Raw genomic sequence first — 24,390 nt, forward strand, 5'->3', positions numbered from 1 at the left:
CAATATCTGTAGCATAAAAGAGGCATCACCAAGACGAGTGGTGCAGCTACAGCTCGAGCTGCCAGGGCCACTCGTGTGCAGCTTAATATATCAAACATTGCCCTGCTTTTTATTGCTGACTCCTTTTTCAAAGCCGATACACTACGGCTCGGATGTCATGTCTTATTTATCAACAGCCGTAGTGAACTCTCCGTCCATGCAAGTCTGTGTCTTATATACCCTAGTCTAATTCAGCATCCCAGTGAACAAAGAACACGAACCCAGCGTCTCAGTGAGCCTGGATCCGTGGGCTCAATGAACCCGGACCCGGTAAGGGACGGATCCACTACAGACCGTGGACCGGTGCGTGACAGGCCTGTCCGGGGGGCGGCACACGACCGTCCGTTTTCCGCCTCACACCAGCGTGGTGCCAGGGGTAATGGTGGCGGCGGTGGTGGCGGCGGTGGTGGCGGCGGTGGTGAAGGTGGTGCTGGTGTTTGTGTTGTGGTGCACGTGGTGGTGGTATGGTGGTGGCTTTAGTGGCCGGTGGTGAGTTGTGTTCTTACAGCAAAGCAATTTGTTTTATCTGCTCTCCTGCCACTCTAATGCTGTGTGAAGTGAAAATGCAGTCCGTTATGAAAACACTTTTCTGCCTGTTGCTGCATCACATGGCGCTCAACTTCTACCCATAAAAGTGCATACTGCTGAAATACGCCTCCACTGAGCTCGACTGGGTTTCATCAGTTCCTGTCGTATGAACTCTGCAGGTACTGTTTCCAATGCCTGGAAAGACCAATCATCCATCTTCTGCCTGTCGATGTTCGTCTTAGCCGTCAACGGAAAACTGATGTGAACTCCTGCAGCAGTTTTCTGCGCCTGAAAATGCTTATCCTATATGACACAGCTAAGATATCTCGGCTGTAGGAGCCAGGAGGACATTCTAGGTAGCAGTAAGCTTACTGATCCTACGCAGTTATTGGAAGGTAACTGGGATCTAAGCTAATATGCGCAGCGAGCAATGGAAAAAGAAACGCGCAATATGAAATGTACTGTTGGAATTTCGGTTTTATCTTTGATGTGACATCTGATGCTAAAGTCGGACAATGAATGAAAAATAACGGCTTACGGCTGCTGCTACAAGACCAAACGACAGAACCGATGAAGAAGAGCTCATTTTATTCGCTCTATACCACCTCGTTTTATCATCATTTCCGTCTGCTAGCTTGCATAATCAGCAATTCTTGCAACACAGTTGAGCAATTCCGAAAAATATCTGTGGGAGCCTCTCCGCTGCGCAATTAGACATTGTGCACGGCATAGCAGTCATTTCACAGAGGATTTACCAATAAACCGCCGTTCATCTTATATTGACTTCGACTTCAAAGGCTGGCCGCCAGTGTGATGAAACACAATTGTATGTATGATACGCATCGACAACAACTGTACCTTTGTCTTCCAAGAAGACCCGCAGGATAGTGATTAATAGGTATGCTTGGGTAGGTATTTTTAGCATCAGTATGGCAGCATCAAAACTTATTTAGACCTTTATTATGGGTAGACTTTTTAGTAAGCAACAAGTATTCACTCTCCTTATTCAATAGGGCATTAAATTCCCGGTGAAAGGGACACAAGTTCAAGTTGCTTCAGTAGTCAACATTTGCGACTTTGTCGGGATCAGCGAGCATCCGCGATCATTCTTTTACTGTAACCAAAAGGCAGCTCCGTAGGTGGTGACACCTTATAACTCCACGCGAGATACCGTGGAAATGATGCGATAATATCCAGATATACCAAGCTTTGCATAAAGCGATATGAAGGAAATCATGTGGCCAAATCTGCATGAGATCAGGAACTGCTGACGTCATTATTTACATGAACTTGCAGCGCCGTGAGGTGATATTTAGGCTAAGCCTGACCGCGGGTGGTGGTGTGGGAGGCAGTGAAAAGATGGCTGGCAGGGAGACCGAGCTCGTAAGGTCCAGTGTCATCGTGAGGTCGTGACCGTGACCGTGACGGAGGAGTGTGATCTCAGACTCCAGAAGATGTCAGCTGGTGACCAGACCAGTTCATCCGACTGGGCAGCGGGCACTAATTTTGTGGACGGCATGGGAGTTCTGGAAGGAAAGAGATTTAGCTACCTAATTTGCACCAGTAAAACTGAGGAAAGCACGCATTTCCTCTTACTTGCGAATCAGCGAAATAGCTGCTACAGCTCGCCGTTCAGTCAGTTGCATGTTTCGAACAATTAATGAAAGCCTTTCATGAAAATGGGAGTTCCGAAGAGCTGTCACGATATTGGTGTTTAGTAGAAACCGGGTTTCAGATGAGATGATTGTGATGAGTCATCGGCGAGGAATTTCAATCCAGGGAAACCAGCAGGAATCCCAGTCGTTCCCCGTCTCTCGCTGCCTCAAGGGGCATGAGAGCCATGGTAAGGTAATGCAAGCCAGTTGGTGTATCCTATGCTTTGATCGAGAAACATGCGTCTCTTAGTTGAAGAACGCTTAAACTCTTCCCCTTACAGAAGGCTTGCAGTTCTATCAAGCATCACCTGCCCCGACTATACCGATGAGTTCCAGAATTTGCCACCCCCACAGCCGCCTGTGGGAAGTCTGCGGTCGACTGACCGAGGGGCGTGTGTTCAACAATTCGCACGCAGCACCGCCGACGAGATCTGATTGGCTGCGAGTCGGCAAACGGTGGGGTCAGCCACGGCCGAGTTACCAGTGATCGAATCAGCGCGGCAGCCTTGGGAAACTTGTGGTGAGAACGACAGAAAATGGCAGCTGCACTGCTGAACGTAAACTTAGAGCGGCGATATTGCTCCCTTTCCATGGCAGACATATAAACTGATTCCCAGGAAAGTAGCGGACGTGCGAGTGGACTGAGACACCATTCAGAGTCTCTAAATAGCGCATGGCACACCTGTTACTCAGCGGAGAAGATAGACAGGCGATCCAAGCCACCCCTCACATCACACCTATGACTCATAGGAGAGCGGACATGCAAGTGGAGTGGCATAGCCACCCTTTGGCGTCCTCTATCAGCAACCCAGAGGGGAGCGGAGTGAGCGGGTGGCATTGGACATCTAGCGTTCCTCGGTATCCACAGCGCACCCAGAGGGGAGCGGACAGGCAGCCCGGACCGACGGCCGTCAGTGCGTGGGAACCTTCCGGGGCCGGTATCCAATCCTTCGGCACGCCTGGACTGGCGAGAGTCGAGTTCCTGAACGAATCATAATTCATAGGTCTGCAGGTCCGTACGTAAGACTCCGCGGTGCAGGCCTTGGCACTTAGAGACAGATGCTTGAGCTTTAGACGGAGAAAGTGCAGAATTATCAGCAACGGTATACATATACCGTCTGAGTTTTTTTTTAAATAAATTGTATGATGTGCAGACAGCACAAGCAGTAGGTATCCTTTCAATAAAATGCAGGTTGGGACCAACGTAATTCATCAACAACTTAGCTGATATCCACGAAAACATCAGGCATTTCTACCTATTTGCAATGAAGGACGTTACAGCTTGAGAAGAACTCCCTTATTCTGGACAGTTAGCTGTCAGTAGCCTATATACCTGCAGGCTACTGAGAGTGTTTTGTCCTTGTTTTGACAGGAGTGAATGTGCAACTGTTTTGAATGATTAGATTAGCAACCGCGGATACGGATTCTGAGCAGTAATCGCCACGCACTTTGTATGTGGATCGCTCTTAAATGTAAATACAATACAATACAAATACAGAAATCCCGATAGATGAAGCGAACCATTCCTCCATCAGGACCGCTGAGCAGCTTACTCGGCGTGTATGTCGGTAAAGATCAGTAGCGCAGACCACGGGCCGTCTGTCATCCGCCCAGCCCCTCTGATTGATTGCGCTCAGCACTCAGACGGGTATGCGGGGATATATCAGTGGGCCCCGCCTAGACTGGACGTCATCGCGAACGAGTCCACCCCCGACCGAGAAACTTTACGATAGTGAGTCAGAGGCTCAACGATGCTGAGTCTGCACCAGCTTCAAGGTAAGACCATCCGTCTACCATACAGCCGAGTTATTAAAGTACTCTGATGGTTCGAGGGTTCTTACCGGGTCGACTGCTGACAAGAGGCGGCCACGCATTGGTGACTCATCGAACTCGATAACTGTTGTTCTTTACGTCTCGAGATGGACTAAAAAGCAAAAACACTATCCCACTTCAATACGCTGTGTTGGCTTTGCGATGTGTTACTTCAAGTGCCCGGGATATACGAGTATGCCCATTGCAAATCGATCACACCACTGACACTGAGAGATCCGTCGGCAGAGATAGGACTGACAGCACGTGTCTCGCTGTCGATACGTGCCGCCATCAGCGCGAAGTGCTGATTACCGAGGCGCCGACACTGATTTCCATTCATGACCTGTTGTCGACAGTCGGTCGCCCGATGCAGCTGTGTGATTTGAGTGCGGTTCAGTGCCGTCACTGGCCGCCGCTGTTCTATATTTGACCGTACCGTCACCGTGTGATTAGCGAGTGATGCACGGGACGTGAGGTGACTTGATGACAGCGGTGACACGGTGACGAGGGTGACAGGTCGGGTCAGGGTCACCGTATTCTGCCGATCAGCAAGCCGGGGAGAGCACAGAGTTGACTGAGCAGCATATACGAGCAATAAGTAGAGGCTGGTATACCGTATGGAGCCTCTCGCATTATTCTGGCCACAAATATAGCGTTAAGCGTATGCTATCAAGGACGAGTGGATTAATTCACGGTTAATGAGAGAAGAGCACTGAGCAAAGCAGTGCAGCGCGACAGTGTCGTGCAAGTCATTGGTTCCAAGACACCGCGGTAATTGATAACTAGAGTTGGGACTCCCCGTCTTACTGAGCTAGCTCGCCAGTTGCAGCCACTTATTCGACCATTAGAGCTCAATAAGCAGTCGTGCTGACACGGTGACCGATAAACAAAACGGTTACGATAACCGTATGGTGATGAATGACGTAACGTCATGCCGGGGTTTGGTGGAATGGCGTTTCGTCACCCTCCCGTGTCGCGGAGTACATTGTCATGTTACGTCGGCCGGGAGCGGAGATCACTTTAGACACCCGGAGATAGCACGTCAGCAGAAAATGAAAATTGATGGAAGACACACCTTTCCGTGATACCGGGAGTTCCTAAATAAACAGTCGTATGTAAAAGCTGTATATTATCAGCATGGAAGGCATGACAAAAACGAATCACTTTCTAACATACACAATAGTCGATGCCATTTCACGTGATACCATCTTCTTTTTGCTGTCTCTTCATTTGCGGCCACAGAGGACGTGTTCCAGATGAGCCCCCTCTCGCTCCACACACAGCTCTGCGCGTCGCGGAGCGGACTCCACCGCAGCCCGGCAGATCTCCGGCCGCACTCGGCGCACCGCGGACGACACGGCCCTCTTGAGGTCATCTGTGGTTCTGGGGTTGCTTTTGTAGACCTGTGACTTCAGGTGACCCCAGAGAAAGAAGTCAAGTGGGGTCAGATCCGGAGAGTGCGGGGGCCAGGTCCGCACCTCTCTGCGGGAGATAACCCGCGAACCGAATCGGTTCCGCAGCCATTCTCGAGTCGCAACGGCCGTGTGCGCCGAGGCTCCGTCTTGTTGGAACCATTGTTGGTCCATCAGCTGCCTGTCTCCACCCAGCCGCCTGTTCAGCGCAGTCCAGAACTTGGCTAGGACTTGCCGGTAGCGCTGAGCGTTGACGGTGACAGACTCCCCAGCGTCGTTCTCAAACCAGAAGGGTCCGATTATGCCACTGCTGCTCATTGCACACCAGGCTGTGCACTTCACACTGTGCAGAGGGGCTTCCGCGACCAAATCGGGTGGCTCCGTCGACCAGAATCGAAAATTCTGGGAGTTCACGCGGCCATCCATATGAAAATGGGCTTCATCGCTAAACCAGATTCGGTGAAGGAACTCATTGTCCTGCTCGCAATTTCTCAAAAACCAGCCGCTGTAAAGAAGCTTGACTGTTTGTCGACTTTCGACAGTGCTTGGTGAACGGAGACCTTATACGGGAACAGCTGAACGTCGTTTCTGGCCAAACGGTGAGCGGTGGTTTTGCTACAGCCCAGTTCCTGGCCCAGCCGTCTGAGCGACTTTTGTGGGCTCCTCTGGAGGGCCTCTCGTGCCTTTTGGGCGTTTAAAGGCGTCCTCTTGGTTCTTTTTTCGGCCACATTTACCCTTTTTTACGTTCTCCACACTACCTCTTGCCAAAAACTTCTCAACTATACTTAAAATGACGGTTCTTGATGGCACTTGGGTCCTTTTTAAGTGTCGGCGTAGCTTACGTTGTGTTGCAACGATTGACTTTGTCTCAAAATAGAAATGTACTATTTTTGTTTTTATGTCTGTACTATACGGCTGCATGATAGAAAGTGATTGATTTTGGTATGAAATAAAATGGCATTGCACGTGCTATCATCACGTGCAATTTGATTGTTGTGATTTTGTTAGTTGACGCCACTAGAAGCAAAAATAATTCGACTGTTTATTTAGGAACTCCCGGTACGTGCACTGCTGTACAATCACATGGACTCACCCACAGCTGAATTAAGTGATATGTTATACCTATCCATGAAACGTGCACTGTTAAACAATGACATGGATTAACTCGCAGATGGATTAAGAGCTGCGTAGCGTTCAGTTCCCAGTTCACGTGGTGTCTGGGCCTGTCAGTTGCCCTTAGTGTTACATGACAGCGGTCGATTTTTCATGTGCAAATATCGCCCAGAGGAGACTTCTGTGCAGCGAATCGGCCGGGATGGTGCTGCTATGCATTGCATATAGGTATGTAGAGGCAGGCAAGTTGATGTTTCTATGCGGGTTACGCCTCGGTCGATGTCCTAGCCTGCATCGGGGTCGCGTACTGGGGGAGCCTCTCTGCTGCTTCAAAGCCGGTACCGACTTCATTCGGTGCCTGTCTGTACTAAGACAGCACGGCCGGGCCTCTCTGGGGATGGACAGCTCAGGGGCGGACCGTTCTGTGGTGAACCGCTGGGACTGGCCGCCCATTGTCAGACCCCAGTGGTAATCGGTAAACAATGAACGGTCGCCGGCATCTGTCCAGGGTTTGGACAGGACGAGCCCCGACCGCTGCGGCCTGGGAGCTGTCTCAGCAGTCGGCGCAGGTATGCAGTCGGGCTGATGTGACGGCGACTCGGAGGCCAGTTTTTACCACAGCCGGCATGCCGGAAGCGGCGATCAAACGACCTCTCCGCTAAATACCCATGCTTGGGATCAGCATAATCGAAAACACATCACAGCACAACGGAATGTCAGTTATTGCCTACCGCCGATGTCGTCAAGGAAAAGCGATAGCTCTGACCGGGCCCTTGCAAGGCAGCTGAAAAATAGCCGCGTCTGTTTTGAAGCAGGTATGAGTCACTGACGATCCCTGGGAAGACGGTTGGCAAACGCGGAAATGTCAGAAGCGTAGTGGATGAATGCTCAAGTGGCCGTCCTGACCATACTGACTGGACATTGGCCAATACCGTCAACATCATGCCATAACCAGTGAGGTGTGCTACTGTCGTATGATCGAATGCAGTCTCCCAGCCTTTGTCACCCATGATATTCATTGGGGCTTTCACAGGGCCTCCCTGTCGGGGGCGAGGTAGGAATGTAGGATACACGGGGAGAGGTCAGCCTGAGCCTGCAGCAGGGGTGCAGTCGACGGCGGCTGCGGCGCTGCAGCTCAGAAGAAGCAGGGCACCGCACCCGGGCCGCGGAGGCGCCGGGCAGGCGGGCAGGAGTGCCCAGCCCTGCCCGGAGGGCACAGACCAGAGCAGACCGACCGTCACGCCAGTCACCGTTGGCAGGGGTGCACCAGGACATAATAGAATACGGTAAGGCTCTGCATCGGCCTGACATAACATGTAGTACAGCACAGCACTGCATTACACCAGGACAGAAAAGAATACGGTATGGCTCTGCATCGGGTCAGCAGATATATATGGCCTAGCACAACAATGTACTGCACCAGGATATATAATGGCATACTGTACAACACAGTATCGGGCCGTCAAAATAATGCGGTACACCACTGCACCCAACACATGAGTCAGCAGGTGTCCTGAATGTTACTGACAGCCGATGGGCTGGTCCCGGATGGTTGTAGGTAGCTGGTTGATGGTGTAGGAGGTTGTTACGGGCGGCTGTCATTACCAGTGACGTTGGAGGAGGTTCTGAGTCCCGCACGGGCGGGCTGATGGAGATAATCCAACTCTGACCGTGAGCTGTCGGCGGGCGACGCCACCGCAGCCGCAGCCGCAGCAGCAGCAGCCGAGGATGTATGTTATACTGTACTAACACCACAACAGCCGCCGGGCTGGGGATATACTATAACTAACGCCGCAATAGCAGGACATGTGGCCGCAGCAGCCGCAAAAGAGACATACGGTACCCCGGGAACATCCACCGTCCTTCAGTAACCGAGCCCGCTCCATCTAGCAAACCGCGCGCGTTATTGGGGAGGAAGAGAAAATGATTTTTGACAGCTTTTCATGATCAATTGTCAAGCGCCGTTGACACCGATATGCATAATGCACATTATTCGGTGTCACATTCTTCGAGTTCGCTCCGTAAGGAATCGCTTCCAGTCATCAATTTATAAGGATTATACATAGTTATGATAGGTGAGCTATGCAGTATGCATGACGTCCATTTTATTGCCACCACGCTGGCTCCTCTACCATACTGTAGCACCGTTTGGCAAATGAAGACCGCGTGGTTTATCGTGCTGGGCCACAATGGAACTTTCGCGTGGCTTTCCTTATACACAGGGAAGTGTTGTCCTTGATAGTTTCCTCGTATTCAAACAGCACCAGACGGAAATTACGGATCACCGTCTACATCAGCCATGCATTTGGACTTCGGCTCAAAACCGCACCATTCCAAACACCAATGTTACGCAAGTCACTGAGAATATAAGCACTGTCAATTGCGAAATCTTAAGCCGATGTATCTCTTCGCAGGCTGGAGGTTTTCTTTTACTCGAGCCAGAAAACTGGCTTCTGAAATTATGAAATAATACTTCTTAGTGCGCACAACCCGCATCGCCTCACAAGACTGTCTTCTCATACTGTTTTCTGAATTCATCCTACTCCCATGTGTATAGGATTTGCATTTAGATAAAGGACAAGGGTTGGAAGTTTTGAGCCAACGCTGTTTATTGGAGTCTCTACAGTATATATGATGAAAACTGCCGGGTTGTAGGAAAGGCAAAAGTTCGAAGTTCGATGGGTACATGTTTTACGATGAGTTTGAGTAAAAAAAGCGAGTTCGGGTGCTCCTGGGTATGACTCGAGTATCTACACCTGTCGAGCATCACACCATGAGTTGCACTACGACTGTCAGCAGTCGGGTGGAACAAGCAATAAATGCCCTCGTTTGTGCACCGATGAATATCAATAATACATGCATTTGGAGCAATGACGGCCAAAATGGCGCGGCCGTGGCGTTTGATGACGTCAGCGGAGTCACGCAGCGCCGGCTCACATCCAAAACGGGCGCGTGCTGCCTGCCGCCCCGCCACGAACGGGCGTCGGGGCGGCCGGCGACCCACCCGTCCACACGCCTCGACCGATCGGCTCCTCGTTTTCCTCACTAACACATAGTGAGCGCAGTCGACTGGTCACAACTGCAACACGAAATGACGCACGACCAGACAAACGTCTGGGTGAGAGCCCGTGAGAGAATCTCAGCAGGCAACTCACGAATCTGCGTGGGCGTGAGGCATTGTATGATAAGCGCCTGAGGTGAGAGAGACCGGGTGGAAGGGTTTTACCGAGTTAACGGCGGATCGCCTGATGATGAACTGCATTAGTTCACGACTACCATGGTGCAGTACCGGGAGACTGCACTGCCGCAGAGGAAAGTAGCACCGAAAACGGTGACTTCACCGCCACTGCAGACGGCATTATATGTATATTGTATGTCTCAGAAGAGGCGTGGGACCTTTATGCAAGAGTTTCTGCTAATGTTAATGTGGTGGAAGAGCGATGATACGGGCCAGCGATAAGTAATGCTAGCTTACATCACGCGAGTTTATCTAGGAACATGCAAAGCATATGGGCATCTAAATAAGCGGATACAACATAGCACCAGCCTCGATGTGTAACGCAATATCAATCTGTAACGCGATATCAATCGACTGAGAAGCATCATGTGTGCATGTTTGGCTGCTAGATCGATCGACTTGTCACAGTTTGCGGTGAGAACATTAGCATTTAGCACCTCATTAACAATGCACCTCGCCTTTCATTAATGCATGTTCCTTACCACCGATCATGTTCCATAGCCATGTATCGCGTGGCGCGCCGTCGCGCTGCGCCATGAGCGGCTCGCAATGCGTCACCGGGGACCAGTTCACCCCGGCTAGGACACGGAACAGCGTCGTCCGGCAGCAGCTCAGTGAGGACGGGGGCCGGTGGGTGGCACCTGACACCGGCCCTCCTGACCCAGAGCTGGCGGCGCACCGGCCGGACCGGTCCGTCGGGCGACCAGTTTCTGATTTATACAGCCGGCACCCGCCCAGCGCCGGCGCCGACCGGCCGCGCGCCAGTGCGCAGCCGGCGCCGAGCCGGGAGGGGCTGCCGTGCGTGCGGTGTGGCCGTTCCCAGGGAGGGACTCACCTGTCGGTCTCGACGGGCTGCAAGCTCGGCAGGCGGGCTGGCGACTCGGCAGGCTGCTCCATGGCGGCGGCGGCGGTCACCTACTGCCGAGGGCGGCAGTCGGCGCCGCGGCGCGCCGCCCCGACGCCGCCAGGTGGCGCTCGGCTCCGCGCCGGCCGCCCTCGGGCGCCCTGCAGCCGCGGCCCCCTCCCTCCCCTTGGTCGTGCACGGTCGGCCCTGGCCAGATGCCGCGCCGATAGCGGGCCGATGCCGAGCTGCGGTCAGCGGCGGCTCAGGCGGCCGGTGAGGGAGCGGCCCCGGCACCCTCCCTCTCCGCCATCCCCTCATGAGGGCTCGGAGTTCCATGTAGGGACATAATGGAGCTCTGTGATCCCGGCACTAGTACGAAGAAAGTTTGTCACTCAGTGTCTCCCCTGCTGTACCATTACAAGCCTGGTGTAGTCTAATCATTTCCGGAACATAGGGAGAGACTGAGATACTTTCCCTTTCTCCCATCGGAACGGTCCTGTGTTAGAATTGCCAAGACCAGAGCGGAGATAACTTTCCTACCCGAGTTTCCCGTAGTGACCTTAGTATGGATTGTACAGCCCAGTCCCGTCCAGGAACCGCATGGGAGGAACTTCCTTTCCAGCTGTCATAACTCGAAGTGCACATCTTGAACCGCTTGCTGATCTTCAGAACAAGAGCGTAGAAGGGTGTGTCAGTTCCACATAAAACGTTTTATAGTCCACTTATTTCCAGAATGACGACGGATCAAGGTCTGTCTTCAGTTTCATCTTGAACATGATAAAGCCTCTTGGCTAGTAGAGAGATGAGCCGATAAGTCACCTACCCACTCCAATGAGTCATCGTTGAATGCGGGCAGGCCTATTCCAGCGCTAACTGCGAAGGCCCGACATAGAGAAAGAAGTGGACGGTCCAGCCATTGATTCGATGTTTGTTTGTTTGTTTGTTTGTTTGTTTGTTGGGGGTTAGGGTCGCACCGACTGCGAGGTCATTTTGCGCCCAACCATTGATTCGATGACGATCTAATAATGAAGATGGTGATAAGTGATAATTTCCCATGAAAAACTGGGCTTCACTTTGATTAGGATTATGTCGTTTGGTGTCCATGAGAGGAGCATTGTGAAAAATAGGTATACCTACGTTTATAACAGACTCAATGAACTTTTTTTCGAAAGCATGAAAAAGCAAAAGACTGATGTAGGCCTTGGTATACCTAAATGTTATTAGTTTTGGTCATGGTGAGCCTTTGGCCATGGTCAAGTTACAAAGCACAAAAAGACCTCTACTTGGCCCACTTTGAGATACACCCCAGCAGCTGTTGAACCCAACATCGAACACCAGCGTCTAGCATGTGATTATGTGAGAGCGGTCATCTCGAGTGAGATGATATCGACCGTCTCACGCTGTCATGTACTGCCCAGCAAAGCTATCAGCAGATCTGCTGACAATTAACTTGGCAGCGGCGACACATGACAAGTTAATAATGCATAAGAACTCGCCTCGACGAGCGTTTCGTGCGTGAAAAAAGACTTCTGTCGATAAGGGGAAGTTCATGCCGTTAACTATTGTGTCGGCTGAAGACAGCGAAATGGATCGGTACATGATACCACATATTTGCTATGCGCAGTGTGCACTGCCTGTTGATTTGCCACTGATGCTGTAGCATGTCGCGGCTTCAACGCCGATTTATTCGTAAAGCTACCTGCGGTGTTAGCATAGTGTGTTAAATCGCAGTCTCCGTGAAGAAGCCAAGCAGCTAGCGTCTTGTGCCTCGTTGCAGTCCCCACGCTCCGCGCCGGCGTTCTGCCCGACTTTACAGTAAAAAAGAGAGACAAAAGGAAACTGGCAATAAGTATTGAACGTTTCCCAGTTTCCAATGACATTTGGGTTGCATAATCGACACCGGTTTTGATGTTCATATGCGTTGAACAGTCTGTATTTACGATGTTATCGCTGTGTATCCTACGGCAAGTGCTAACGTGGATATTCAGCCTGTCTCTCGGTGGTTAGCGTTGCATGTAGTACTGCACTCGCAATGCGGCTTTGTTCTATTACAGGGGTGCGGCGCTGTGCGTGCTACTGACCTGTAAGCCCTTCTTTGTCTGTGGGATGCGCTATTACGGCCTTCACGAGTGCCAACAGTGAGTCGAGGTACTTCGCTGCATGTGCAATTGTGCACAGAGCAGTGTGCAGTTGGGTGGGTCCTACCGGTAGAGTATTGCACTCTCCACTTAGGTACTACTCGTGAGTCGTGTTATTGTGCTATACCTAGCTGCCGTCGCCAGGCCATTAACACTTTAGACACTCACAGTCAACGTTATCAACTAAAATGTTACGCGAGTTAGCCGTCTATTATATAGCCAATGCCACCGATCAAGCTTCTGGCCTATGAGTGAATGATCGTTTTATATCTTGGTTGGTCACTAGTTTTTAGATTTTCGTCCATGTTTGGGGATAGTTGTGAGGTAACCAAACGCAGAACAAACAATGCTGCAATACGACACTTATGTAAGCATTCAAAATTCAGGAATTCATCTCAGCGAGGGTAGTTAAAGGGCACCCTTGCACGGTAGCGTGCACGGGTCAGGTTCTCTACAAGTACTCCAGCTTGCAGGCCAGGCGATCCAGCGGCCTTCACGCGGTATTGTTATCGTTGCATGCGCAAATGCATCACATTCCGGAGTGTTAGTAAAGACAGAGCGCATCAGCGATTTCCACGGCACATCCGAACACGCAGTGATCGAAAGTTTACAGCAGGATTTGTTAGTGCAGCATACGTCATTGAAATTTCACGCGTGCAGTCCTGCGATAATAAATGACAATGGTGATTATCAAGCAGATAGCTACCGTTGTTCCCATCCTATCAACATTGTGCGCATCTCACTGCACATCCATAAAACTCATTAGGCGATAATGAAGGGCGTTGGCCGCTTTCATTTGTCTCTCCTGCCGAGTTCTCTCTCCACGGATACGATTTATCACCAGACGAAAACCACCAGCACCAAAAAGGGGCGTATATTGTCGACAATTATGATGCATGGCAATGAGCGGAGTACTGCAGTAATCGCGCGGCGTCTGAGCGAACCACTCCGGCCCTGCACGGCTTGTGGACATAGCGGAGCGGACGGCGGGCGGATAGCGATGGGGGAGGAGGGTACCCTCACAGGAGCACCGTCCTGAGACCCCCAGACTCCGCGGACGGGTCGGAAGGACGGTGCCCGTAAATAAACGGAGCTCCTCACCACATCTGCACCCATCAGACAGCCAGACTGTCGCGATGGTACAGGGAGCCTTAGAGTACCATGCTCAGTGGCACTATCGCTGGGTACTTGACCATAGCGGTACACGGCATGTAATTGCACAGGTGTTGTGGCACCGCACACGGTGGTACGTTAAACCCATAGACCAACTGGTATCCAGCCCCCAGACATTAGACGGCTCACTGAAGCGACGACACAATAGCTGCAGTTATCGCTCGCAGATGACAGCTTCAACACTGACGCATCGACGCAGCATCGCACTGAAAAAGTCCCTTTCTTAGCCGCAGGGCCCGGGCGAGGTAAATTAGGTCGTTCCTACAAACATGGCACCGTGCTGCCTAGCATCATGGATTGCCGTGCTACCATCCACTCTACCTTTAGATGCTGTACAAATGATGAGATCACATCGACCGCAAAGAGACTCATAACACCTCCACTAACATACACATTATCCTAGACAAAAATGGCCAGTCACCGAGATAGTGTTGCAGGAACTAACAATGTCGCTGACAGAGTTAAGGTGGTGTGGTTACGATTAAATTTGACATAAATTTTTAACCAAATGACCAACAATATCTCAACATCATTGTGCCACACACATATAGGCAAGCAGTGCAATAAACTTAAACTCACATTGACCAATGACGTACTAAACCTAATGACTGATAACAACTGCCAGGCAATAACTACACCGTACCTGCATTGATATTAAAGTACTACCAGTACACACATTATGACCTGGGTAAGCAAATGTATATCGTAGCTGTTTAGCAATATAATAAACGCTGATACATTAAAGGAAATAGTTCACTTTTTAACATGGGTTTTGAACTGGAATAGCAGTTCCGTAGCTTGGGCTGAGACGAGCATAAATCAGGAGCTTTTACAGCCCAACGATCACCCTAGGCAAAGATATTCTATTTCTCGTCCCGAAAAAGGTGTATTGCGTTGAGGATGTGTGCCTTGCATATATTCGCATCCAGTACGAAAAGAGCATGGGTCCCGAAAATTCTTCAGAAACTAGTGAAATTATCTACGAGAACTCAAGAGAAATTCTCGTACTGATCAATAAGGACATTCAGCAGCAGCAGATCGCCCAAATGCCGGTGGCCGCGATAATTTCTCTAGTTTCTGAAGAATTTTCGGAACCCATGCTCTTTTCATACTGGATCGCCTGTGCCTTACAGAAACTGAAAAGTTCTTCTTATATCAAAATATAGAAAATAATCTTTTGTTATAAATAGGTTTTATTTTCTTTGCTGATCATTTTGAACATAAAAAATCATAAATCCATTGCAAAAAAAATAATTTCGTGAAAGTGAACTATTTCCTTTAAAATAAGCGAATATCACCGGTATCTGCACTTAAATATATCTGTATATACAATATATCTGTATGTAGATGTAACTTGAATGTGTGTAAAAAATATAAAACAAATCCCAACACTAACAGAAACACCACAGCCTAGTTCCGAAACCTGGAAGGTCTTAATAGGGTTCCAATGGCTCCAATGTACACAAGTCCCGTATTTTTATGAACTTGAAAAGTGACTATACGAATGAATGCATGAATGTCAATGAGTTTGCAAAGTCAAGTCAAAAGTTTCAGACAATAAAACTTCTTATTTGTGGCAGACAACCAGCTCCACCTAGCTGCAGCATTCTCGACAATGCAGCGTTCGCGCCACATCCATTGACACTATTGTGCGTAACGACGCGTGGAAGCCTACAGAGTACACAAATCACCGGACAGGTGCTAGACCAGCGAACTATTTGATTCAACAGTCAGATCCGTTTACTGGCGTCAGAAGACTGAGTGAGACCGGATCCACCTGCGCCAGAACATTAGAATCCCGGTCAGCTCAAATTATGAAGGTAAGGTCGCATTAGACCAATTGAAGGCCAGGTTAGGTCAGTCTTATCAAAGGTCAGGTCAAATTAGATCAAAGGTCAGATTAGGTGTCAATGCAAGGTGCCTACCTAGCCAGAACCCCGACAAGAGCCGACAGTTGACCGTGTAATACCGGGGAATGGTATAAGGTCGATCAGTAAAGAGGGTAAAAGACCCAGCTCAAACACTCAGAAATGAGAAATGATGACGAGGATCAACAATCTACGAGTACAATCTAATGTGCGTGAACTGAAGCTCCCCTATATCACCAAAATACTGGCCGCCAGCCTCCTAACGCCCACATGACACACACTACTGATAATCAGAAGACACTGACAGCACAGGAACAATAAAAAATAAGTTCGAAGTACGACTATAACCTGATTAAGTCTGAGGAAGAGCAGAGGACGTAGCACAGTTAGATAGCTGAGCAGTCCGGAACACGAGCTCACAATGACGTGTGACCTCTACGCAGTTTGTCTCTGAGGTAGGCACCGCTCTTCGGGCGGAGCGAAGCGGGGTAGCGATCACAACACCGCAGAGTAAATCTTCAGATCCATCACCCGCGGCAGCCACGGCAAGTCCGACCCACCAAAACAGGTCGGATCAGGTCACACTACACCAGATCAGGTCAGGTCATTCTCAGTTCAACTGATCGGATCAGCTCGACGGTGCAGTCTGTGGTTCCACCAGCAGGGGGCGCCGGCGGGCGTTGTGCAGAGGGAGCCTCTTACTAATTGAACGACACACGTTCTATCCCTGGCTAAAACTCCTATGGGATTGCCTCGTTCACTCTGCGGGCGGACGGAGACCGACCACAATTTACTCCCTCTGGTCGGGCGAGTATCAGAGAGGCCGAGGAACCCTCACTCCGTCCCCGTTCCGACGATGACCAGCGGGACCAGCTCCTCTGATGAGGCTCCGTCGGCCGCCGTCCGCCCTCCGCGCCGTCACGTCCCCAGCACAGAGCCCTCGCCACCGCCGCCGGCGGCGCCCAGCAGCTCACTGTCACGGCGCAGCTGTTGCCGCAGCTCGTCCGGCAACAGGTAGAACGTGCCGTTCTCCACGTGCCACTGGATGTACGGGTTGTTGACCAGGTAGTGCTGCGAGTCGGCCGCGTCGTTCTGCAGCGCGTCAGCCGGCTCCGGCTCGGGGTGCCGGTACTCCCAGTCCTCGGCGTTGGTGCCAGATAGGAGAGTTGTGCGTGTTGAGTGGTCCCGCATCAGGCTGTACTGGGAGGAGGGCGCACAGCGCGGCAGGAGCGCGATGAACAGCGCGCAGCAGCCGGCGAGCAGACAGAGCACCTGGGTGGAAACGGCAGCGTCAGAGTCGCACGCCACGGTCAGGAAAGGCGCTTGTGAAGAGAACAAAACATCCTACAGAGGCATCAGCTTGTACCTCTCGCCGCACCACGCCATGAACAAACCACTAAATCAGTGCAGCTGGTAACAAATGCAGCTCGTACGCTGTAAAAAGTGCAGCAATAATTATTGTTATCATAAAGCATCGATATATCACCTAAGATAGTTTGTCTGTTTCGGTGTTTCGGTCTTTTCACGTAAATATGAAACAAGCCAGAGAAGATGCCTGATATATTGGCATTTCCTCCCCTACACGCCATAAAATCAAACCACTTATCTACAACATCCATACAACCCAGTGTTGAATAGGGACATTATGAATGGTTCACTGAGTGAATACACTTCCCAGTGCCCACCCGCCGAGGGGCTGACCAAACACCTTCACCAAGGCTCATTAAACCTGTCCCGTAAGCAAATGAGCCACCTGTGAGCGTCCCTTCGCCGCGGTATGAACAGCTACTGCCAGGACACTGCAAAAACGCCCGTGAAAAATCGCCCACTGACAGGTGCGCCCCGCGGGAGCCGCACCCATTGTTACCAAGCCACCGGCGGCTGCCCGGCGGACGCCACCCCGGCCCTGCCGGCGTGCCGAGGGACGGAGACGCCGGACCGAACCCTTTCATGACGGAACGCCCCAGGCGGCGGCAGCGGTAGCGGCAGCGCAGGACCGCTCCTGCCGCCGCAGTATGGGCGGCTAGTGCAAAGGTCTTTGAGACTCAACCCTTTCGCAGTTGGAGGTGTGATAAGTGGGTGTTAATTTCATACTCGGGTCGGCCGGCACGTGTCAGGGAGTGATGGAGACGGTCTGTGGTAGACGATGACAGTCCAATTAGTCGCCGGGTAAACGGCGCCAATAGACGCACATAACCCGTCCGCGCCGGCCGGGGACCGGTATGACCGGCACGCCACGCACCGCGCACCCACCGTATACCAAGGGAGGGGGGGGGGGGGATGTAACCATCCCCAGCGCGGACGGACCGCGCGGCGGACCAGGTGGCAACAATAAGGTGAATATTTACAAGGGGCGAGCGCCGAGCAGTATCTGGTGGCCGTGGAATGCAACGATACTGGGTTCAGATTTAAGATAGGGGAGACTAATACACAGAGGGGCACAAATGACTCAAGCCAACGATGCAATCAATAAATGTCGTTAAGATTGGTGTCCATGCAGGCTGCAATATGTGGGAGTAGATATCTAAATTCAACTCGACTTGCAATGAGGATGAAAGACGGTACTGCACCCTGGACTATCTGTCGGAATATCGCCCTGAGCCACGAGTACTCACGGCGGCAGCGGTAGTCCAGCTACGTGTCCAGGCCGAGAGGTGCGGGTACTGGTACGTGTACTGGTACACCTGGTGGAACAGCAATACGGCGGCCGTGCCGTGTACCGCCGACAACAGGCCGAACAGCCAGGTGTGCTGGAAGGGCGGAACAGAAAGATCAGTGGTTTGATAATGATGAGTCCTTCCGTGACCTAGGTCGGGTCACAGAGTTGCGCTAGACTAATCATGGCATCAGGCAGGGTACGGCCAAATAAAACAAGCTTCTCGTCAATTAATGGTTGGTTGATTGGTGTAGTTAAGTACGTTTTTTCATTGCCCGAAAACGCTGCTCAGGCAGCCTATGGTTACAAGACAATAGAAAATGAGATCAACATCACGCAAATTCACCCTCCCGATCTCGGCGTGCGCCGTATCGCTGCTCACTGTGTTCCTGTAGACAAATACTTCCCCACCATGACCCACCCCGCCAACCCCCGACGGCGACACGTGGCCACCACTGAGCATGACTGGGCGGCTTTGCCGTGCCCTTGCCCCGCCGCCAATCGAACTGATATCGGCCGGTCGGTCACGACTGGACGGCAATTAATGACCTCTGGGTGTCCCGGCCGGCGCCAGTCACCTCAGCTGTGGCCGCTGGGTAGCCGTGGTTCGATACAATATCGACGGGTAGGCAATGAGCAATGGGTCGGCGCCACATGGAGAAGGGATGGCTCCTTATGACAAGAAAAGGAAAATTGTTATAAAAAATAATTGAAGACAAGACTTACTTTACAGAATGCTGAAACGGCGCTGCTTCTTCAGAAAAGAGTGACAACGATTACATTGCTAGTTCTCAGCAACGGCTGAGCCGTTTCAGTGGCACCCCGTCCGTCGTTTCCATCTTCAGGATACTGAAATCCTTCTCCTCCACGCCGCAACCCTCACTCCGGGCTGGACAGGCACCTTTATCTCATGCGGGCTGCTCCCTTCGAGCGGTACCGCTGCTCCCGAGGGAGCACATCCGTAGCCGGGTGCAGTGAGTACCTTGGGGCTGGTCGGCTTGTCCTTCGGGGCGGGCTCAGCCCCGGTGGCTAGGGTGCCTGCCCAGACCAAAAGTCATTGGTCTATTGGTCCCCTAATTCCTATCATCCTCCCGGCTCTGAAATGGTCTAATTGGACCGAAAGGGCCTACACCGAACAAAACAAACAAGAACAAACACAGGCCGTTTCCGTAAACAAGGACTTCAGCTATACAAATATCCAGCCGTTAAATGATGCTACACGACTCAGACACGCTGGTAATCAAGCACGATCAACGGCACACTTCCAGTCTACCACCCGCGCCCACGCATCCCGACCCCCACTCACTCACCAGTAGTGACCAGTTGATGAGCAGACAGTACTGGATCCGCGTGATGTGTACGAACAGCATCAGCATCGTCCACAGGGCGCAGAACACGCAGCTGAAGATGGCCAGCCGCGTGTGACCGGCGTGGGGCAGCAGGAGCGGCGAGCCGCGAGCAGGGTCGCCGCTGACGCCGATACTGACTAGACAGCAAACGCACAGCGCCTGGGGGCGGAGAGGAAAGAACAGTGGTCAGTGAAGATAACAAGGCACGCATGCTCATTGCTTATCGAATGAGCTGAGAGCGCCATAAGGGCAGCGTTTGTGATGTCCTGAGAAGCTTGACCGCTGAAAAACGACTTGAAACCTCATGAGGGCAGCAGTGAAGCCGAGAGGTCAGGACTGCGGATATAAGGTGCCAAATAGCATCTGAGGACTAGGTTTGTGGTAATCTTTAGACGGTCAGTTGGCCGATGATGCCATTATGCACTGTTTCCCGCTGCATGACCCAGCCTCTGACTTAGCCCAGTCTCAATGACTTGAGTCTCCGACTAGCTTCTGGCAGGTATTCCGGGCTCGACGACCGGCTAAAGCCTCGAGTCTGACTCCATTTGACTGCAGTGCCTATCTCTCCTCCCAACTCTGAAGAAGGTATTCCACACGACTCCCCTACTCACGATGAGCAGCAGCTCGCCGAGTCCGAGCGGCGACAGCAGCAGCTCGGGCCGCCAGCTGCAGACGATGCCCAGCGTGCGCGGATCGACGGCAGCTGCCGCCGGCTGCTGCAGCTGGTGTGAGTCCCACGTGTCCTGCGTCATACGGCTGCCCGTCCGCTGCATCTCCATACATTCACCCGTCTGAGAACGGTACGACCGACAAGTCAGACAGGTAGACGGGGAACAATTAGTCGCCGCGCGTCGGCAGAAAATTTTACTTTCGATTATGGTTTAGCGGCCCCGTGGTGTAACGGTTAGCACTCAGGACTCTGAATCCTGCGATCCGAGTTCAAATCTCGGCGGGACCTGTGGTTTTGACCCCATTTGACCGAGAAGGGGCGTTGCAGAATGGGCGTTTTCGATGGGATAGAGGGGTAGGCAACAAACTGTGGGTATGGATGACATGGTCAATTGAAATTATCCAGCTAAATGCGAGTCAATGGATTGTTGAAGGAAGAAAAATACCAAACCAACCAATCAGCATCAATGCAAACTCTGACGTCAATTTAAAAATGACTTCCCAGTGAACTAATACATATTTTCTACGTACTAAAAAATAATTGAGCGAGACCACTGCAGAGTAGGTGATAGGTACCCGTGCGGCGCTCGGTCGCCGACTCACCTCCCCGAAGAGCGTGATCTCGTCGAGGAGGTCCTGGATCTCATCCACGCCGCCACAGAGATCCGACACGGAGATGAGCTCCCGCCGGATACGGCTCTCACACTCACTGGCCGAGTCGAGGCCCGAGATTCGTGACCGGGTCTGCGCCGAGACGCTGTCCGACGCCATTTTCTTTTGGTCGACTGTCGGATTACCTGAGTGGGGAGAAGTGGAGTGGATGTCAGAGATGGGCACCGGTCGGGGTCGCAAGGTAATGGTGAGGGTCTTCGGTAGGTCACAGCTGTTAGCTGTCGGCCGAGTGATAGGTAAGTTGTACTAATCAATGGGAAATGGCTAGTAGGTAGCAATATCTATCTTTGGTGAGGAAAGTCCATGTCTTCTTCCAGAGCCTAAACAACCTTGATTCTTGATTTTTGATTCTTGATTCATGGGAGCAGAATAAAGCCAACGCTGAAATGGATCCTCGAGTCAATACTGGATGCAGAGCACAAAATCACTTCACTGCAAACTGCAAAGGCACGGCACAGCCCTGAGAAATGAGAAATGAGGCGCCTGAGCCTGCGTGGCTCTTGCGGCACCTTCATACCTGAGCGTGGCGTGCGAACAGGGCCGGCCTGGTGGTGCGGGCTGTGCCGATACCGAGCCTAGGACGCTGCCGGCCTTCCTGATCCCTCATGGGCCGGCCTCAGGCAACCCGCAGCGGATGGCAGGCGGCACGTGAACTTTTACAGCAGTGACGGTCACCAGCCGGCCCACTCTGGAAGGATACGATGGTCAAACGGGCTGGAGTCAAACGGGCTGGAGACAAACGGGTCATTATCTTTTCGGACAGTAAGGGTCTGTTCCAGTCGCACTTCCTAACACCTCTAAACTCCTCTAAGAGCAAGATAGAGGAGGTTGGAGCAGGGCCCTCCTTGGCTTTGTAGGGGCTAGAGCTGCTACTGAAACAGGGAAGCAATCTTGGAGGAGTCTAGAGGTGTTAGGAAAGGCGACTGGGACAGACCCAGTCAGCACGTTTGTTTGTTTGTTTTGTTAGGTTAGGCCCTTTCGGTCGACAAGACCATTGCAGAGCCGGAAGGATGATAGGAATCAGGGGGAGACATTGGTCTGGGCAGGCACCCTAGTGAGTCGCCGGGGCTGAGCCCGTCCAGAGGACAGGCCACCCAGCCCCAAGGCACTCACTGCACCCGGCTACGGGGTGCGCTCCCTCAGGAGCAGCGGTGCCGCTCCAAGGGAGCAGCCCGCATGAGATAACGTTGCCTGTCCAGCCCGGAGGGGGGTTGTGGCGTGGAGGAGAAGGATTTCAGTATCCTGAGGATAGAAGCACGGATAGGTCGAGTCAGCACGGCGCGGCAGAGGTGGACACTTTGTGCCGAGTTGGGGTAGCACGGGCGCAGCAAACTCGACGCCGCCCTAGCGGTGACCTTGACATCCGGCCTCCGCCGTCTGTTGCGGCTCCAAAGCCAAGCCGGCGTGGAATTGGGGAAGTTCGTGGTACGCCAACTTGGCACAATTTTCCACCCCTACTCAGCCATCTGACTCTAAAGGGGTGACTGTCACATGACACACCTGTACCTATACTGCAGTAACTGAACTAATTCCGCTAAGTAGGAGCGTATGTATCTACTCAACTGACACCACAGGATCAATAAATCGTAGGTAATGGAGAGATCTCGTGTCTTGTGATCCATAGCAGCGTCGTTCTCAGAGTATATACAAAGCGTCGTTCTAAGGCGCATTGCGTGACCAGTACTGCCGCTCACGGCACATATTCCGAAAACCTCCCAACAATCCATTAGCGAACAGTACCAGCACACAGACCTGCGTCGCATAACAAACATGATGCCTTGAAATTTGAATACTCTCTAAAAAAAATTCTCAAGTGCATAGTTGAATAAATACAGGGATGTTTAATGACGTGCACATCTACATAGTAGCTGCAAAAAGCCGTAATCGCCACGCCATTTGTGGAAGGCTTTTGGTGTCAATACATACATACATACATACATACATGGTACATACATGCATACATACATACATACATACATACATACATACATATATACATACATACATTATACATACATACAAAATAGTGCTCCCGTATAGGGGTAAGCATCGTTTAGTTGTGGAGCCTTACCCTAGCCCGCGCAAACACGCATCGATCGAAGCGGGGAAAGGCGGGAGCTCTTACTTGCTCTTACCTAGCACTAGCACCATCCTAGGTTTCTAGGCACCGGTAGCGACAAGGGCTAGAGCTAAGTGACGTTAAAGCATCGAATAAAATTACGAAAGTAAAACGGCCATTGGCTAGATTATATCATAGTGCGTCACCGAAGGTCAAATTTTCCTTATATTCTGACATTGATACTAATCACTTTAGCCATAGCTCGTTATCGAATAGTTCAAGTTACAAAAAGCTTTTGATAAATCACGAACAATATATACCTATTTACGTCAATGGTATTGAAGAGAAATTGAGACGTTTTTGGTCTTTCAGACTTGGTACAATAGTTGTTTGCTTCTTGTTATGCTTTACGTTTCTGTCATTGAATGCGCCCGATAATGTAGGCATTGGTTTACATGAAATGCGACACATGAAAGTGGTCAATTTATCAAACCAAGGTCATGACCTCTGACCTCACAGCTGGACCGAAGGCTGCCTTTTGTGCTAACATTTGATTTATCAGTCGACCTGTACTGTAGTATCGACGACGACAAACAAAATTGAAATGACTTGTTTGCTTTGATTATTTGATCGTCGATAATAACATTTTTAGGAGAAAAGTTGCTTTTATTTTGTCCTCATTTGAATCAGAAATCGAGCTTCAAATATGCCATTTTTCACGCAATACTGTTGACCAACTTGAGCTCGGCTCTCAAGTCTCAGACACGTTATGTTGGTTGGTAGTAAATGGGAAAAAAGAGCATGTCAAGTCACATTTTCAAGGCGATAACTTTATGCTGTATTTCGATGCTTACCATGAATGCGCTTGTAATTCCAACACGGCACGGCACAAAGCACCAGGACAACGCGACCCGTGTCGATCCATTCCGTAAATTTCCCAAACTTCCGGCGCCTGCCCGTCTTCTGCTGAAAAGGCGCTGACCTCGAATCAGCTGAGCGGCCCATCGATTTTCGAAGTTTATTTCTTACATCCAGTAAAGCAAATTAATTTGTGTTTGTTTGCATTCTTAGTTTTGTTTATAAAGTCCTCTACACAATTCACAATTATTTCATTGATAAAAATAATAATAACTTTTATTAGTATTAAACTAAAAGCTCTTGAGTT

The 24,390-nt window shown here is 51.1% G+C and overlaps 2 protein-coding genes and 1 non-coding gene across 8 annotated transcripts in view; 1 reads left to right on the top strand and 2 right to left on the bottom strand.

Annotated features, from left to right (window-relative positions):
* LOC122370100 (protein grainyhead-like) overlaps nucleotides 1–10,941 on the bottom strand; it is a 93,400-nt gene extending 82,459 nt beyond the window's left edge. For 2 of the 6 annotated variants that reach the window (XM_043345388.1, XM_043345398.1), the window contains exon 1: nucleotides 10,633–10,709. In XM_043345388.1, coding sequence (XP_043201323.1) covers nucleotides 10,633–10,694 — 62 coding nt within the window. In that variant the 5' untranslated portion in view covers nucleotides 10,695–10,709. Of the gene's footprint in view, nucleotides 1–10,632 lie in introns of all 6 variants that reach the window. The other 4 variants (XM_043345408.1, XM_043345391.1, XM_043345370.1 and 1 more) reach the window with 4 other exon arrangements.
* Nucleotides 10,942–15,235: 4,294 nt separating this feature from the next.
* On the bottom strand, nucleotides 15,236–24,174 carry LOC122370159. Its single transcript, XM_043345526.1, has 7 exons — nucleotides 24,080–24,174; nucleotides 21,684–21,854; nucleotides 21,098–21,291; nucleotides 20,437–20,616; nucleotides 19,787–19,984; nucleotides 18,436–18,570; nucleotides 15,236–17,092 (listed from the first exon to the last, which is right to left on the bottom strand). Exons 3-7 carry the CDS (start codon nucleotides 21,263–21,265, stop codon nucleotides 16,739–16,741), a joined length of 1,035 nt encoding a protein of 344 aa, XP_043201461.1. The 5' UTR covers nucleotides 21,266–21,291; nucleotides 21,684–21,854; nucleotides 24,080–24,174; the 3' UTR covers nucleotides 15,236–16,738.
* Trnaq-cug lies at nucleotides 20,712–20,783 on the top strand. The gene has a single exon. It is a non-coding gene; the product is annotated as a tRNA-Gln (tRNA).
* Nucleotides 24,175–24,390: the final 216 nt, after the last annotated feature.

The sequence above is a fragment of the Amphibalanus amphitrite genome, unplaced genomic scaffold, assembly GCF_019059575.1.
Source record: "Amphibalanus amphitrite isolate SeventyFive unplaced genomic scaffold, NRLGWU_Aamphi_draft 000034F_arrow, whole genome shotgun sequence".
NCBI classification, from domain to species: Eukaryota; Metazoa; Arthropoda; class Thecostraca; order Balanomorpha; family Balanidae; genus Amphibalanus; species Amphibalanus amphitrite.

What these genes read in the sequence shown, in the direction of transcription:
- LOC122370159 (XM_043345526.1), bottom strand. Translation starts at nt 21,265, where the DNA reads ATGGCGTCGGACAGCGTCTCGGCGCAGACCCGGTCACGAATCTCGGGC. An exon ending in TCGGCGAGCTGCTGCTCATC is followed by an intron (nt 19,985 to 20,436) that starts GTGAGTAGGGGA and finishes CTCCGCCCCCAG; the next exon opens with GCGCTGTGCGTTTGCTGTCT. An exon ending in TCATCAACTGGTCACTACTG is followed by an intron (nt 18,571 to 19,786) that starts GTGAGTGAGTGG and finishes CCGCCCTTCCAG; the next exon opens with CACACCTGGCTGTTCGGCCT.